At 42.9% G+C, this 16,049-nt stretch overlaps 1 protein-coding gene across 2 annotated transcripts in view; it reads right to left on the bottom strand.

Moving 5' to 3' along the window:
• Window positions 1-16,049, bottom strand: part of whrnb (whirlin b) — an 81,208-nt gene that overhangs the window by 19,313 nt on the left and 45,846 nt on the right. For both annotated transcript variants that reach the window (XM_035435574.1, XM_035435575.1), the window contains exons 4-5: window positions 8,502-8,710; window positions 6,741-6,777 (exon numbers count right to left, since the gene is read on the bottom strand). In XM_035435574.1, coding sequence (XP_035291465.1) covers window positions 6,741-6,777; window positions 8,502-8,710 — 246 coding nt within the window. The remainder of the gene's footprint in view (window positions 1-6,740; window positions 6,778-8,501; window positions 8,711-16,049) is intronic.

Genomic DNA, 16,049 nt, shown 5'->3' on the forward strand with positions numbered 1-16,049 from the left:
ACAGGTTCTTTTCACTCAGCAGTTATTGCATTGAAGGGGAAGTCATCTTTTTCCCTTTTCATACATCCATCTTTGATTCTGGTGAGCGCTTCTGAGCACCATCAATCTCTAATGTGCTTGCGTAAGGGAAACTGGGAGGCGAATTAGCCTGCGGATATCATTAGCCAATCCGGTCCACTCCCTGCCCTGAGAATCGGTGACTGACGCGCGGGGTCGTTCTCCGATGTGGTCCAAAATCCCCGAGAGCTCAGAAGAGCAGCGGGATAGAGACGGAGCAGCCTCAGCCAAATCAGACTGTCTGCCAGATCTGGACAGCTATAATTAAAATGACAATGACCGATTTGCTGGGGGGGGGGCAAAAAAGGAAAAGAATCCAACCACCGATGTTAGGCTGCAGTTACTGAAATATTTAAATGCAATAATGCTTAAACTATATATATATATATATATATGTGTGTGTGTGTGTGTGTGTGTGCGTATATACACCATGGCAAGGGTGCAGAGTACAAAAAAATAATAAATCAAAGCTCTGCAATGCAATATGGCCGCAGTAACTACACGTGTAATATGACAGAAATAGTTATATAATGGTCCTGACCTTGGAGCTCATTCGCAATTTGCGCTGCACCCAACCTTCCTAAAGACTAATGAAATGCAAATATGGCATTGCCTATCTAAGCAAATACAACCCGGGGGGAAGAGCGCATGACTGGCCGTCGTAAGCGTTTATAAATCTTCCGAGCAGAGGCCGTTTACTTAATGGCAAACCATTCGTTTGCATTACTTGGTGCAGTCGATTAAAGAGACCGGACTCCCGACCTCCCAAAGACCCCATTCGTTTTGTGCGGAGAAGGAGAAAGTTTCAGGGGAACATCTGTTTGGGAAAGTGTACACCTGTGCTCTTCTGGCAGAGTGGTTCGGTCTCTTAATTTCTGCAGGCCTCCTCAATCAAACAGTAATCATGCAGGAATGCGGGTCACTATGCTAAGTCAGCGCAGCGCGGCGGTGCTGTAGACCGACAGTCCCCAAACTATCAGTACGGACTCCAGGCACATGCAAATGACTGACTGTATATATACGATTAAATTTTTATTCAAATAACTAACTGCAAAATGCGCTCAGGCAGCTTGAAAAACGTTTGAACAGCCTCTTTGCAGTTAGGGTTTACCCCCCGTGGAGCGGGAATTAAGCGCTTCGAGTTATTTTTTTTCCCACATACTATTTTGAGACGCAGCGCACGTGCCGCGCAATCGAACGACCTTCCCTCAGTCCGACGCTCTCGCGCTCAGCATCTCGCGCTCAGAAGCCGAGTCGCGACGCTCCGCGACCTCTCTGTTCCGCGAGGCGACGCCCTTCCATCGCTGCAGCGGCTCATTTATCGTGCCACGCAGCTGCTCCGATTAAAATACAGCGCTCTGACACTCGTTTAGTCAGAACGCCCTGCCCGCCAATCACAAATTTAAAAAGCTCATTACTTGAGGCTTTGCCAGATTGCCAGAGGCCGACAAAGGAGAAGTTTGTTTATGAGTTGGTGAGGAGCTTGGATGTGGAGCAGGTTGTGCTGTGCTGTGTGTGTGTGTGGCTGCGGTCCTGCGTGCTTGTAAGCTGTGGTCCTGTCTGGTATACATTAGACATGGGAAGGGCTGGTAGCTGCAGTAGGAAGTTAGGGATTTTTGGAGATCAGTTTATATGTATGTGTGCATTTGGATGCATGCCCATGTGTATATGTCTACATTTACATCAGTGTGTGCGTGTGTCTGTGTGTAGAGCATAGTAAATTTCTAAATGAAATTGTAAAAGCACATAAGGATCACATACGTTTTGCACTGGCCCACAGGCCAGAGGCAGCACTGGCCATGTTTCCACTGCCAGCCACATGCAGGCTTTGACCCAGAGAAAACCACTCAATGGAACTCACAGGAATTAATAGCACAGTTAATATTGATTGGGACAGAGCCTTCTGTTTCTCATGGTCTCCCAGCCCTCTCCACAATGCTAACACTACCATGCCAGAGCTCAGTGTCCCAGTTATCCCACAATGCTAACACTGCCCTGCCAGAACTCAGTGTCCCAGTTATCCCACAATGCTAACACTGCCCTGCCAGAGCTCAGTGTCCCAGTTATCCCACAATGCTAACACTACCCTGCCGGAACTCAGTGTCCCAGTTATCCCACAATGCTAACACTGCCCTGCTAGAGCTGTGTCCCAGTTATCCCACAATGCTAACACTACCCTACCAGAGCTGTGTCCCAGTTATCCCACAATGCTAACACTACCCTACCAGAGCTCAGTGTCCCAGTTATCCCACAATGCTAACACTACCCTACCAGAACTCACTGTCCCAGTTATCCCACAATGCTAACACTGCCCTGCCAGAGCTCAGTGTCCCAGTTATCCCACAATGCTAACACTACCCTGCCGGAACTCAGTGTCCCAGTTATCCCACAATGCTAACACTGCCCTGCTAGAGCTGTGTCCCAGTTATCCCACAATGCTAACACTACCCTACCAGAGCTGTGTCCCAGTTATCCCATAATGCTAACACTACCCTGCCAGAGCTCAGTATGCCAGTTAGCCTGCACTAGTTAACACTAACACCACCCCAACACAGAGAGCAGAGTGGTAGTTATCCCACAAAACTAGCACTGCCTAACCACAGAGATCAGTGTGTCATTTACCTGCTAGATTTTCAGATTTCGTCACAGCATGCAAAAGCAGTCATGAATAAAACTGCCTACTGCATCACAGCCATGAGCAATGCAGTTTGCATAGGGTCAAACATGGCAGACTGCACTGTAGCGGTAGGCATGTGTCTCATGTTTTTATGTTTAGTTTTTCATACTTTATGGTTCCTATTGGATCCTACGGTATTTTAGACTACATTGTGGTGTGGGGTGTGGGCGGGGGGTGGGGGTGGTCAGGATATTTAAGGGGAACTAATAGCACAAAATGAAGGACCAACTAGATATTGGAGGAATATTGAAGAGCATTACAGATGGATCAGTGCAGGTAATAGCAGAAGAGGATTACGGTGTTTTCGCACGGATATTGCATCTCAGGCTGAGAGGCAGATCCTCCACGCCATCCCCTCTTGTGAGGAAAAGAAGTGGATTCTTGCTCTGAGGGCTCTTCTACAGGGCTCTGAGGGCTCTTCTACATCGTCTAAAAGGGTCTGATTGGCCCTTGACCACTTTTTCCTTCCTGGAGTCAGGAGATAATATCCCAGTGCCCCACTTACAATTACACCAGTGTTTTTTTTTTTGTACATCAATACTTTGTGTCTAAAGTTTAATTGTAAACTTAAATGGTAAAAGTGTGCTTTAGAGAAAAAATACGGTTCTCTTTTTTAAAGGAGGATGGGGGGGGGGGGGGTATAGTGGTATAGTACATGATGTTCTCTGGGACTTCTTTCTATAATATCTCCCATCATCACTCTCCCAAACTTGGGTATTCCAGCTGCTCAACTTACTCCCACTGCTTTCCCACCTACTCCCACTGCTGCTCTGCCTACTCCCACCTTTGCCCCGCCCACTCCCACTGCTGCCCTGCCCACTTCCACTGCTGCTCCGTCTACTCCCACTGCCACCCCACCTACTCCCACTGCTGTTATTAGCAATTCAAAATAATTAAAGAAGTCATTTTGTTGGCCGGGGAATCCTTCTAGAAGTAATGGGTGAGTCAAAATACTGATCGTTTTTACCGGCTTACTGTAGTAATGTCTTTCGGCAGATTTGCACCATTGTAGTAGATAATGCAGGCCTGGTTGGTAGCATACTACACTGAACAAAAATATAAACGCAACACTTATCAATTTTGAAGATTTTATTGAGTTCAAAGGTAATAAACGTGAATCAGTCAACTGAAATAAATTCATTAAGCACTTATCTATTGATTTCATGTGATTGGGGATGCAGATATGCATTTGCTACTCACAGATTCCCCATAAAAGAACATACCATGAAATGAGCAGAATACCGATCAGTGTCTTGTGAGGCCACAATTTTCCTCCTTTGCACTGAATTGATCAAATTATTGATTGTAGCCTGTAGAATATTGTCCCACTCCTCTTCAATAGCTGTACGAATTTGCTGGATATTGCTGGGAACTGGAACATGCTGTCGTATGCGCTGGTCCAGAGCATCCCAAACATGCTCAATGGGTGACATGTCTGGTGAGTATGCAGGCCATGGAAGAACTGGGACATTTTCAGCTTCGAGGAATTGTGTACAGATCCTTGCAACAAGGGGCCGTGCATTGTCATGCTGAAACATGATTTGATGGTGGTGGATGAATGGCACAGCAATGGGATCTCATCACGATATCTCTGTGCATTCAAATTGCCATTGATAAAATGCACTTGGGTTTTCTGCCCATAGGATATGCCTGCCCATACCAACACCCCACCACCACCATGGGCCACTCTGTTTACAACGTTGACATCAGCAAATTTCTCACCAACCTGATGCCAAACACGCTGCCTGCCATCTGCCCTGTATAGCTGAAACCGTGATTCATCAGTGAAGAGGACCGTTCTCCAGTGTGCCAGTGGCCATAGAAGGTGAGCTCTCGCCCATTTACATCGATTGTGACTCCAAACTGCAGACAAATCAAGACCCCGGTGAGGACGTCGAGCACACAGATGAGCTTCCCTGAGGCTATTTCTGACAGTTTGTGCAGAAATTCTACAGTTGTGTAAACCAACTGTTTCATCAGCTGTCCGTGTGGCTGGCCTCAGACAATCCCGCAGGTTAAGTCGGATGTGGCGGTCCTGGGCTGGCATGGTTACATGTGGTCTGCGGTTGTGAGGACTGTTGGACGAACTTCCAAAATCTCTGAAACGACGCTGGAAGTGGCTTATGGTGGAGAAATTAACACCCATTACTCTGGCAACAGTTCTACAGGATATTCCTACAGTCAGCATGCCAATTGCATGATCTCTTAACTCTTGAGGCATCTGTGATATGGTGTTGAACAGCAAAAAACTCAACATTTTAGGGTGGCCTTTTATTGACCCCATCATAAGGAACACCTGTGTAGTGATCATGGCTTTTAATCAGAATCTTGATATGCCACATCTGTGCAGGAGATGGATTATCTTGACAAAGGAGAAATGCTAGCTAACAGTGATATAAACAAATTGGTGAGCAAAATTTGAGAGAAATAAAATCTTTGTGCACACAGAACCAATCTTTGAGGTATCATTTAAACACATAAAAAATTGCTGCAAAAATGAAAGTGTTGCATTTATATTTTTGTTCAGTGTACATTTCAGGGTAACCTTTTGGGTGGCAGCAGTAGCCTAGCACAATGAACAATCACCTCTGGCTACGAGGCTACCCCTAGTGTCTGGTGTGTGTTAGGTGGCATTTGGCCAGCTGACTCTGCTTGGTGTCAAGCAGTGAATGTGTGGCAGCAGAATCGGAGAAAATGAGCTCTTAACTCAAGATTATTTATTTCATGTCATGTTATTTATTATTTATTTTATTTTGGATTTCAGAGTGTGCGGCAACTTTGGTTGTTCAAAATTCCATACAAAATTGTTCTCGAGTACAATTTTGGGGTCTATATACCTTAGGATAGCAGAAAAACCGGGAAGCACTAGTACCGCCTTGGTTATGCACATACCAAGGCAGAAACGCTGCTAAAAACAGAAAGAAAAATAGCCAGCCTCTTCATTTCCAGGGTTCACAAGCCACTACTGATATACTGTATATATATATATATATATATAACAACACATATACAATCATATAAATATGGTCACTTACACCAATACACATGAATACACCTCTGCTACACATACACACATTCAGTAACACAAACGCATGTGTTAAATGCTTCTATGTTATTTCTGGAAGAATGACTTGGCACCTAATGAGGATCCTCATAAAATCAAATCAAGCATATAGGCAAGTATGCACATGCCACATGCATTAATTCCAGCTAAACACATACATTCTACATTGTTTTGCAGTTGTCATACATTGAAGTAGCTGACCATTCAAGCAGAGAGCACGCAGACCAGCTGGTCTCCCAGATTGCTTGAGCTTGATCCGATCTTTCACAGGGGACATGCATATGGAAGTCAGAAAGCACTAACAGGAGGTGATGTTTTGACCTGTGATATCTGACTGGACTGCTGGCTGCTATAAATGCCTCAGTTTTGATTCCAGTGATCAAAGTGTATCTGAGTGCTTCTGTAGGGTAGCTCCTTCGGTTCAGTGAAACAGAGTGAAGGGACTGAAGCAGAAGGACAGGAGACAAATCTTTAATGCTACCTTACAAGGCCTGATTGTACTGCACAACCCCCCTCCACACACACACACAAACACAAACACACGCCACACACACACGCACACGCACACACACACACACACACACACAAACACAAACACACGCCACACATACAGGCACACACGCACACGCCACACACACACGCACACACACACCTAAGCAAGGTGACCATGAACTGAATTTTCCTTATATACAGAAATTATTAACAGTAAACATCTACTTTGTTTTTTTTTTTTCAATTTTACATGTACCAGATGTTCATATACTGTAGTATCTCTATAACACCCCAATTCTACAGACCAAATTGCTAGATAAAGCATGTGCTCAAACCAACTTGTGTAAATGCACTTAAAATATAAATGCTACAAAGATAGTGTATTGCAGTTTAAAATGACAGTCTCTGCATCTCTTGCCAATTTAAATGGAGGGAGATGGGTCCTCTTACCTTCCCTGATGCTGTGGCACCACGGTCCATTGGCAGCCTGCAGGACATAGAGGAGAGATACAAAGGGAAATTTAATGAGAGGAATTATCGTGAAGATAATGGTTTCTGAAATGCCCCCGATTACATCACGAGCCAAACAAAACAGAACCAAACACAGTTTCAGTGCCGACTGTGGCTGGCAGTCTTGCAGATCAATGTGTAACTGGCCTCTCCTATTGGCCACGGCTGGCAGGCTATCCCCTATCTTATCACATAATAACAGCTCAGTGAATGAGTATGCACGTTCTTTCAGTCACAGCTAAAAAGAACACTTATGACGGGCACAGAAATCAGCTAAAAAAACTGCTAAAGGCAAACCCATACACGCACAGGCATACACACATGCACACATAACAGTGTGCTGTAGTTCATTCTACTTGAGCTGGGTGTGAGTTTGATAAACTGTGGGACTAAATGCCACCTTGAATGTTTAGAGAACGTGTGCCCAGGGATTTTATATCTCCCAGGGCTCTCCATCAACCCAACCCACCTACAGGAGTTCTACCGACAGAGAGCTGGAGGTGAAGAGAGGAGAGAGAGGAAGAGAGCATGAGGAAGAACTTGCTATACTGGTAGAAAAAAAAGGCCAAAGACCATGTAGACACTCAACGTGCTAACACGCGCTAGTCAAATAAAGCAAACTTGACATGATGGACCTGCATATGCCTGACTAAAAGCGCTGCTGATTGCAGTGAATAATAAATGCAGAAGGTCACTTTGATGACTTCACTCCGCGGTTTAATCTACAGCATAACCGTGGCCTTGCTGGAAGTGTTCCACAGAGTATGCTTTCTCTTTCATGAACAAATCCCTTTTATTTTCATATTACGGATGTGGTTAACCTTAGAGTACCCCCAGAACCATGAACGAGGCTGAACCAAAACTAATTAAGAGCAGCTTGACAGTTTGGCCTTCTCCATTAGGAGGCTAGGGTGGCTAAAGGTAATCCTTGTGTTGTCTTAATATTATGTATGCAGTGCACCCTATATCCAGAAGGTCAAAAATGGCTCACCCTCACTGGAACATAAGTGAGATAGCCTCTTCATTGAATTTTGAACCCTAAATCAATATTTTTCATGTAGGAACAACCTGTCACTCATCAGTAAATTAGCGAATAACTTACTTTCTTACTTCACAGTCCAGATGGACTGTATTTCTTCAGCATATACCATTCATTTTTACAAAAAAACATTTGATTTTATAATTGATTTTTTTTGCTGTAATGAATGTGCACTTCATTTTGATTATGACATCTGATTTAATAACTGCAGGGTGAAAAAAGACTCATAAGATAATCTCTGCACCCTGATGGTGAACCACTTTTATTCAAGTACAACGTTGAACGTTTTCTAATGATACCATCACCCCAGGAAAAGTCATCAAACTTCATGCTGAAAAATGATTATTTTCACTGCTGCTAATTTAGGATTGGGTCATTTTTGACCGTAATGGACAACAAGATGGGTAAGTATAAGATGATTATTGCTCATACTCATGTGTAAATTCAGAATAAAGTGCCAGAGAAGACCTTGTTGGTTATAAACATGTTTCCCCCTTAAACATTCCCCCCATGTTTCCCCCTAACCCATGTTAGTTTTCGGTGCCTAAGCAGTTCTGAATGGGACTCCTTAATTCACAGTGGAGAGAAGTGGAAAGGGCAGCCCAGCTGAACCTGGAGTTGATGAGTGGGGGGGTGGGGGGTGTTTTAAGGTGGACGCTCACCCCGCGACGCTGCCTCCCGCCGAGCTCTCGGCGATCTGGGCGCTGCTGATCCACTTGGTCTCGTCCACCACGGTGCGCGCGTGGGGGAGCCGCCCCACGTCCTTCACCGTCATCATCAGGTGGCGCGAGGACCTCAGCACCTGCACCGCCTCGTCGTGCGGGATGCTGAGGAAGCTCCGCCCGTTCACCTCCAGGATCTGATCGCCCACCTGCGGGGAGGGGCGCGGGGCGGGCACAGAGAGGAGAGGGCGTGTGGGCCGGAGCGCGGGAGCGGCAAAGAGATGCAGCGTGGGTAGAGGGTGGCACAGTGCGGGTAGAGTTGACACAGGGACAGTTTCTGCAGCACAGAGCTGAACACAGGCTGGAAACCGCAGTGCATGGACACACAGGGTGGTTGTTACGAAACAGATTTGTTAGAGTGAAAGTGAAAGAAAAGGCTTGGTACAGGACGAAGGGTGAAAAGGGTGGTGCAGGAACACAGGGAGTTCAGGCTGACACAGGAAGCACAAGCTGGTTAGAACGTGCTAGAATGCATTAACATCCCCACCCAGGGTTGTTGTCCAGATAAAATCTGCAATATTTATACTGCAAAACTGATGATGCTTTGAACATGGGACCACAGCTAATGTTATGGAAGTTATGGAATAAATATGTAAGTCAAAACCAAAAGAAAACCAGCCAAGATTTACCTTCTCTAAATTTTTCAATGACCAAAATTGTTCAACCCATTGCTGTTTTGCAACTCTATACATACACTTGAGTTCCTTGTGTCTCTAGTTGTTACTAAATTCTGCTCTCTGTAATGGACTTCCTTATAACCCCCTTTCCACCAACCTATATCTAAAGCGTCGACATGCATGCACAGTTATTGTAGCTTGATTGAACAAGCCTGCCTTGAACCAGTCTGGTATATTTAGCTTCAATCCTCATTGCTAGCCAGAATGAAACCAGCTTGTCTTATTGTGTTAATTTAAGCCAGACACCTTAACGTAAGGCAAAATTTGTCCATCAAACTTCATTAAAGAACTGCCCCGGGTGTGTCTAGGTGACATCGTAAATCAAGCTGGCTAGCTGCTGAGGCTCTGCACCATTGGTTCTTCATCCTTTTATGAGTCATTACGGTGAGTCCTGCAGCCTTCACCCAAGAAGATTGCTGTAGGCGATTATGTGGCCCGAACAACAACAAAAAAAAAAACCCTGGGATCAATATCTTTAAAATGTAATCGCCGTGTGACAGCAGCCGGTGATGTAATTAAGCGGAAAGCACAACAATGGTCACATTGCCGATGTGAACCGAATCAATATTTAACAAATCTTAAAAGATTTGTTCTCCGGGCGAATGGCGTGGTTAAGAGCAAAGATGATTTCGGGCAGAAGTGCAGGATAGCAGACCTTCCTGTTTTTCCAACCAGCTGGAAAGCTTTGCTGTATTTTAATGTTACAGGCAAGGTCATGTGAGAGTTCAGTTCTATTTAGCAGTGGCGACCTGGGAAAACATGGGAAGTAGTAACTGTTATGGATTGATCAATCAACTGCAGGGTGGATGGTTATGTGGCCAGGTATTGACTCGCTAGTTCGTGAATATGACCAGGGCACCAGTGTTAACAGCCCGATGGGATCTTCAATAAACATAGGGAGTCAGGGCCTTGGCTTAACCCTCCTATTATGTTGAAATTTTATGATGCCTTTTATGTTTGGGGTCAAACTGACCTCAATAATTTAAACTGACACAAAATTATTGTGATAGAAAAAAACACTGTGTGTGACATTAATGTCTCTCAGATGAGTAGACTTTTATCCATAAATATTAAAAAAACCCCACACAACACCTTTTTATATAATTTCGGTGCATTACTTTTGAAAACATGCAATTATTTTTATTGCGCATTTACTATTCACTCCCACTAAATTAGGAAAATTCAAACAGCATCAAGATGAAAAAATAAGCTTAACTGTTTTTTAAAAGATGGCAAACACTGAAGGTCAGGTTGACCCCAAACATAAATATGAGAGTTGACTTCACCTGAATAGGGCAACAACTTCTACAGAACAATCCCATGTGACTGGGATGGGCCATTGGTTTTACCCAGGTCAGAGAGAGAAGAATCCCTACTGATCAAACAATACAACTTTTTATTTCTAATGCTATTCCACCCTTGTTTTTCAAAGCTTGTTTGTCCAATTTGGAATGTCCAGTCATGCCCATGCTGCAATGCTCATCGTGCCCTCCACTGTCAAATCAAGAGAGCGGAAAACATGCCTTAGCATGCCTTTTCCTCTAAAGAACATGGCCTTGTTTCCACTTCTATTCACACCGTGGTCAACAAGATGGGCTTGCACAGACATGAGTCTTGGGAAGACACTGAATTCATCGCTGAAAAGATGAACTGTGAGAGCCCAATTGGCCAGTGAAGGTTGCCGGTGCATGATGAGACATCGTCATCCTGGCTCCCTGATCCCCTCACTCCCTCCATAGTCACTGCTGTGAAAATGAGATTCTGAATAGAATAGAAATGCTTCTATAAGCAATTAAATGTATACTTACTGTTTAAGCCTTAATGTTTAAGCAGAAGCACCTTCCCTTTAACTTCTAGTGCCTAACAGGATGAGTCATCATGGTTCAACCTACGCTGTCAGCTGAAATTGACAAGGCTGCCCTGACATATGCTAGTGTCAAGTAGCCATCAAGCTACTTGACACTAGCATCGAATGAGCTGGGAGGACAGGCTACAGACAGCAGATACATACCAATGTACTTTTGCATAAACTTGTACTCGTATTTGTTGAAACGTCCTGTTTTTTACTGGTTTCAGTTCTGAGCAAGTATGGCAGTAGTAATGCACTGTGTATTCATGTGTATATATACCAACATTGACTGTTCTTTTATAATCTAAATCCATTTATTAACATTCATAACCCTATTATCTACTTTGTATGGGCAATAGCAGTCAAAATACATGATTCAACTGTTCACCTATGGCCATTAACTGTTTTTAATGTGCAGATAAATACTGTAACAAGGCTCAATAAAGAAAAATGTAATTAGAAGCTGTGCAATGAGAAAGGTCTTTAACAATGGAAATTGCTATATATGCAAGTTTGCTACATAAGTCTGCCAGAAGCAGAAATATCCAAAGGCCATTTTCAAAGCACATAAACTGAGATATGGGTTCACCAATTGGCCCCCAAATCAGGTAGCTTGTGGGAGACAAATGAGTTAGATTTTTCTGTCATATTGAACCCAGCTTGCTAAAACTGTTACAGAGACATCAATGAACAAAGTCAGGAATTACCTCTCACAATTCCCCACAAACAGTGGCAATTACATTACATATTGTCAACAGAAGCAAGCACAAGCCATCCCATAACTGTTATTTGGCAGTATGGTAACACTGTTGCCAGAATGCACCAGGCTTATTTCTATAGTTAGTTTGTTTTTTAGTATTTTGATGAAATCAAACTAACAGATATACTTGAGATGATAGCTTTGTTGTTGTTGTTTTTTTCAACTGGATTGGATCAGTGTATACATTAAAAGATCAGAACTGTGTAATTCTCATCACAGAAAAGGCCATATTGCAGTGACCCAGGCCCAGTCATAGCCACCATCGTAAAAAAAAGTTTGAATGTCACTGCTGCACGTAGGGTCTTTCCCAGCTGTCAGGATAATATGACATCTGGCCCAGATCTGCTTAGCCGTTAGACAGAAGGACATCAAATAGTGGTACACCTCCATGCAAACAAAATGCCATTGACATATTCTTCCCTGTGGATATTTTTGCTCAATTATGAATAATACCAGCATTCCACATACTGAATCAATGATGAAACTTAAGCATATGTCAACAACAGCATCTTTGAGTGACAGTCATAAATTATACCACGATATGGACAAACAGGAAAGAAGAAGTAACATTTCACCACTGGAAGACACACCTGAGCTGTCGCTCAAAGGAGAAAAAAAAAAGACAGGTGGATTATATATCGACCTCTGCACATCTTTCTTCCTCGTGTGCTACAGTGTTTTTTTTCTCGGTGAATCAGCAGGGGAAATGTCCCATAATTCACTGTGCACAGCCGAAAGGAGAGCGGATGCCGATTTACGCTGACCTGGGGCAGGGAACAACACTTTGCGAACTCAAGAGTCACGCTCACCGGAGCCTGTTACTGTTAGAGCATTATTGCCCTGACAGTGAATCTGGACCATGCCTAATATTAGGGTATTTCACATTTTCAGAATGATAGCCGGGAAATAGGTCCCACTGTATTCACCTGAGGGTAATTCATTAAATAATAATAAAGTGATAATACCTACCTGGCCTAAATTTTATAACACTGACCTTCTTGCTGTCCTACAATGAAACACGTTCCTGAAGATAGTTTGGAAATCTGTGTCTTCCTATAAAACCCTATAAAATGTTGCTAGAGAGTGTTGAAACATGGACCCCTAGCTGACTGCCCTCAGTGATGAAATCACTAATTACGCGTCACCCTACAGTGTTACTGGCCACAGTCGCCATTTGGTATGGTCTGGATTTGTTGAGAGACCGGGGTTCATCCATGCACCACAGCAAGGTGCCTTAACCAAACTAGCCACCCGGCAGCCCATAAACTCTATAACTCAAACCTTTTACTCCAACTGTTCCTTTATTTCTGGTTACCTGTCCTTCATTATTATTTGTTTTTAAGGTTACTTCCTTTGTTTGTTTTGTTAATATTGAATTAATTTAAATATTATATTAATGGTTGGTTTTGTTAATTGTTTCTGTATTTGTGCCTTTCCCCATACACTTGCCTTTTTAATCATATTTATTCACAGATTCTGGAAGGTGCTTTGCAAACCTGCAATAAAAGTGCCATACAAAGAGTCCACTACATAATGTATGGCCCAAGGCTGACAATTTTAATAAAACTCCACTATTCAGGTTTAGAAAAAAAGAAACATACTAGCAGCAAAAATCAAACAAAAAGATCGGTATTTGTTTATCAGCAAAATTAAATTGCGCGATAAATCAAAAATGATATCTGGGCCAAGTTCAATCTAGCAGGATATTTAGCCAGGACCCAAGGACCCATCAACACAGAGAAACCCCAGCCAGATACAGACTGATTATGCTCAATGCCACTTGAAAGGCACAGAGTGTGGTAGTTGGATGAGATAACAAAACAAAAGTCCAGTCTCACAGAGTACACTGTGGGAGGACAGAGCAAGACTAGGCAGCTAAGTGTTTAAGCAGCAAACAAAACAAGGGCTTTGAGGGAGCAGAGAGCAAATAAGCTAATAAAAAATGCAAATATTCTTCTAAATCTCAGAGAATCAGTTATTGTACTGACTTCCAACAAAACAGACTTAAAAGCTGTTCCATACTGTACTCGTGTTAAATGGTAACACCATATGCTTGTTAGTGCTTTATGTGAGACATCTGATGTGAATACTTCACGAGCGAGCTGAACTGTGAAATGCAGCGTGTATGCATCAGACGGAGAGCCCTAAATGAGCTGGTGTAACTGAGCCGTGTTCTGAGTGATCCCAAGGGAGGGAGGAAAGGCTATTTTCAGCCTCAGAAACACTCAAACGCTTCCAGTTTATTTGAAACACGGGCACAGTTAATGGTGCCGATTTAGAGGATAGAGGAACGAGACGAGGAAGAAGTCACAGAGAATCTGATACATGAGTGCAACGTAAGTGAGAAAATAAAAAAAATTACTCGTGCGCAGACACGCCAAACTGTGAAGCACTAACGATCCGCGCTTTCAATTTTTTTCAGAGGCCCGTCTCCCTCCGAACGCTCGGATCGTTTCAGACAGTATTGCTGTCTGCGGATTAATAGTGACAGGCAAATCTGTCTGCCGAACTTTCGGGTTCCGCAAGCCAGCGAAGGCTGTCTGCCCCGGGGGGAGAGATGCGATAATTAAAACCCCTGTCTGGAGAAGCTGATGGAATCACTGTGAGGCCATCCTTCACCGATGGCGACAGCTGGATTTTCATTGGTTGAGGAGACCGTTTAAAACCTTATCTACGCCCAGACACAATGCGAAGCTACTCTGGAAAAAAGTTTGCGGCCTTTAAAAAAACTTTATTGAAAGATATGTCTTACTAGCTTGACAGTATCCAATGCTGGAAATGGATTTGCTTCCACTTGATGATTTCAGTTTCCTAGAAAGGAATGTTGCCCCTAAATGAAATGCATTAAAAGAAAATTTATTTAAGTTTACTGACAGGCTTATCTAATGGAAGTGATTTCTCAAAGGCTTGTAAGTTATTTGTGGCTGAACATTATCTGCTGAAAAAGCTTTTCACCATTACTGAAAAACTGAAAGGCAACACTGTTGATACCTGATAAAGAATTTATAACATAATTATTTTTCTTCTTGCGCAAAAAGGTTACAGAATGGTTGCTATGTTATACGTGTGATCATACAGCTATACTGTATACGATGTCCACAGGCATGTTGTCACCTTGCAAGGAGCTTTTGATCTAATCATCCCTGGCTTTTTTAAATAACCAATTTATTAACATTTATTCATCCCGAATAACCATCAGCAATTGCATTTATAACTGCATCATATCTGAAAAGTTACCTTCAGTTTTTTTGCAGTGAAAACTGAAGAGGTTTCCTGGTTGATTAAAAAATCTTGGATGAGCAAGCAGTAAAATACAGAGCCCCTCTAGGCAACCTAGGTGAACGAAAATATTTCAATGTGGAAATCCGTACTCTCGATTTTTGCAATTCATGAGTTTGGTTGGCTAAATTTGTAGGCTCAGTTTTGCAATCTTTGCACACAATTTTGTAATAGGACCTGGCCAGTATTCAACTGAACAGCTTAACATAGTTTGTATGTAGTCAGTTAAAGTTAGGCCAAACAAGAAACCATTGCTTATAACTTAATGAATTCAGCAGAATGACACACCAAGCAATTTATTAAAACATTATTTTTGTTGTTGTGTTGTTTTTCTTTGGTGAATTATTGAATAGGTGTATAGACATTTTATAAAAGTGATACGCCACTCAAACCCCTAATGCACCATGAACATAACCACGGCTAGGTTGTTTGCCGGGGATCTCTGCTTCGAGTTGTCCCTGACATCAGCCCCTAGCCGTGCCAATATCCATTATACAGGATACCACGGGTACCTGTACAATATTGCTTTAATAATATTCCTGTTTTCTCATGTGTGAATTGTAGCCATGATGCTTTCTTGCAAGGAACTCTTTATTTACAAGTGGAATTAACATTGCAAACCTGAGTGATCTCACTCAAACCGTATGCACGGACTGCAAAACAGAGGCTATGGATTTTTAATTTGAGTGTACAAACTGCAGAACTGAGGGCACTGATTTTTAAACTGAGCACACAGATTGCAGAACTGAGGGTACTGATTTTCAAAACCGAGAGTACAGAAAAAAATATTTTTCACTGAGAGTACTAGGGGGCTCCGTAGTAAAAGGATTAATGATTGGCATTAATTGACATTAATGATTGAACAAGATGGTGACTGAAAGGCATGTCTACATTTGTGAAAGAACAATGACAGAATGAATGCA

The sequence above is a fragment of the Anguilla anguilla genome, chromosome 10, assembly GCF_013347855.1.
Source record: "Anguilla anguilla isolate fAngAng1 chromosome 10, fAngAng1.pri, whole genome shotgun sequence".
NCBI lineage: Eukaryota > Metazoa > Chordata > Actinopteri > Anguilliformes > Anguillidae > Anguilla > Anguilla anguilla.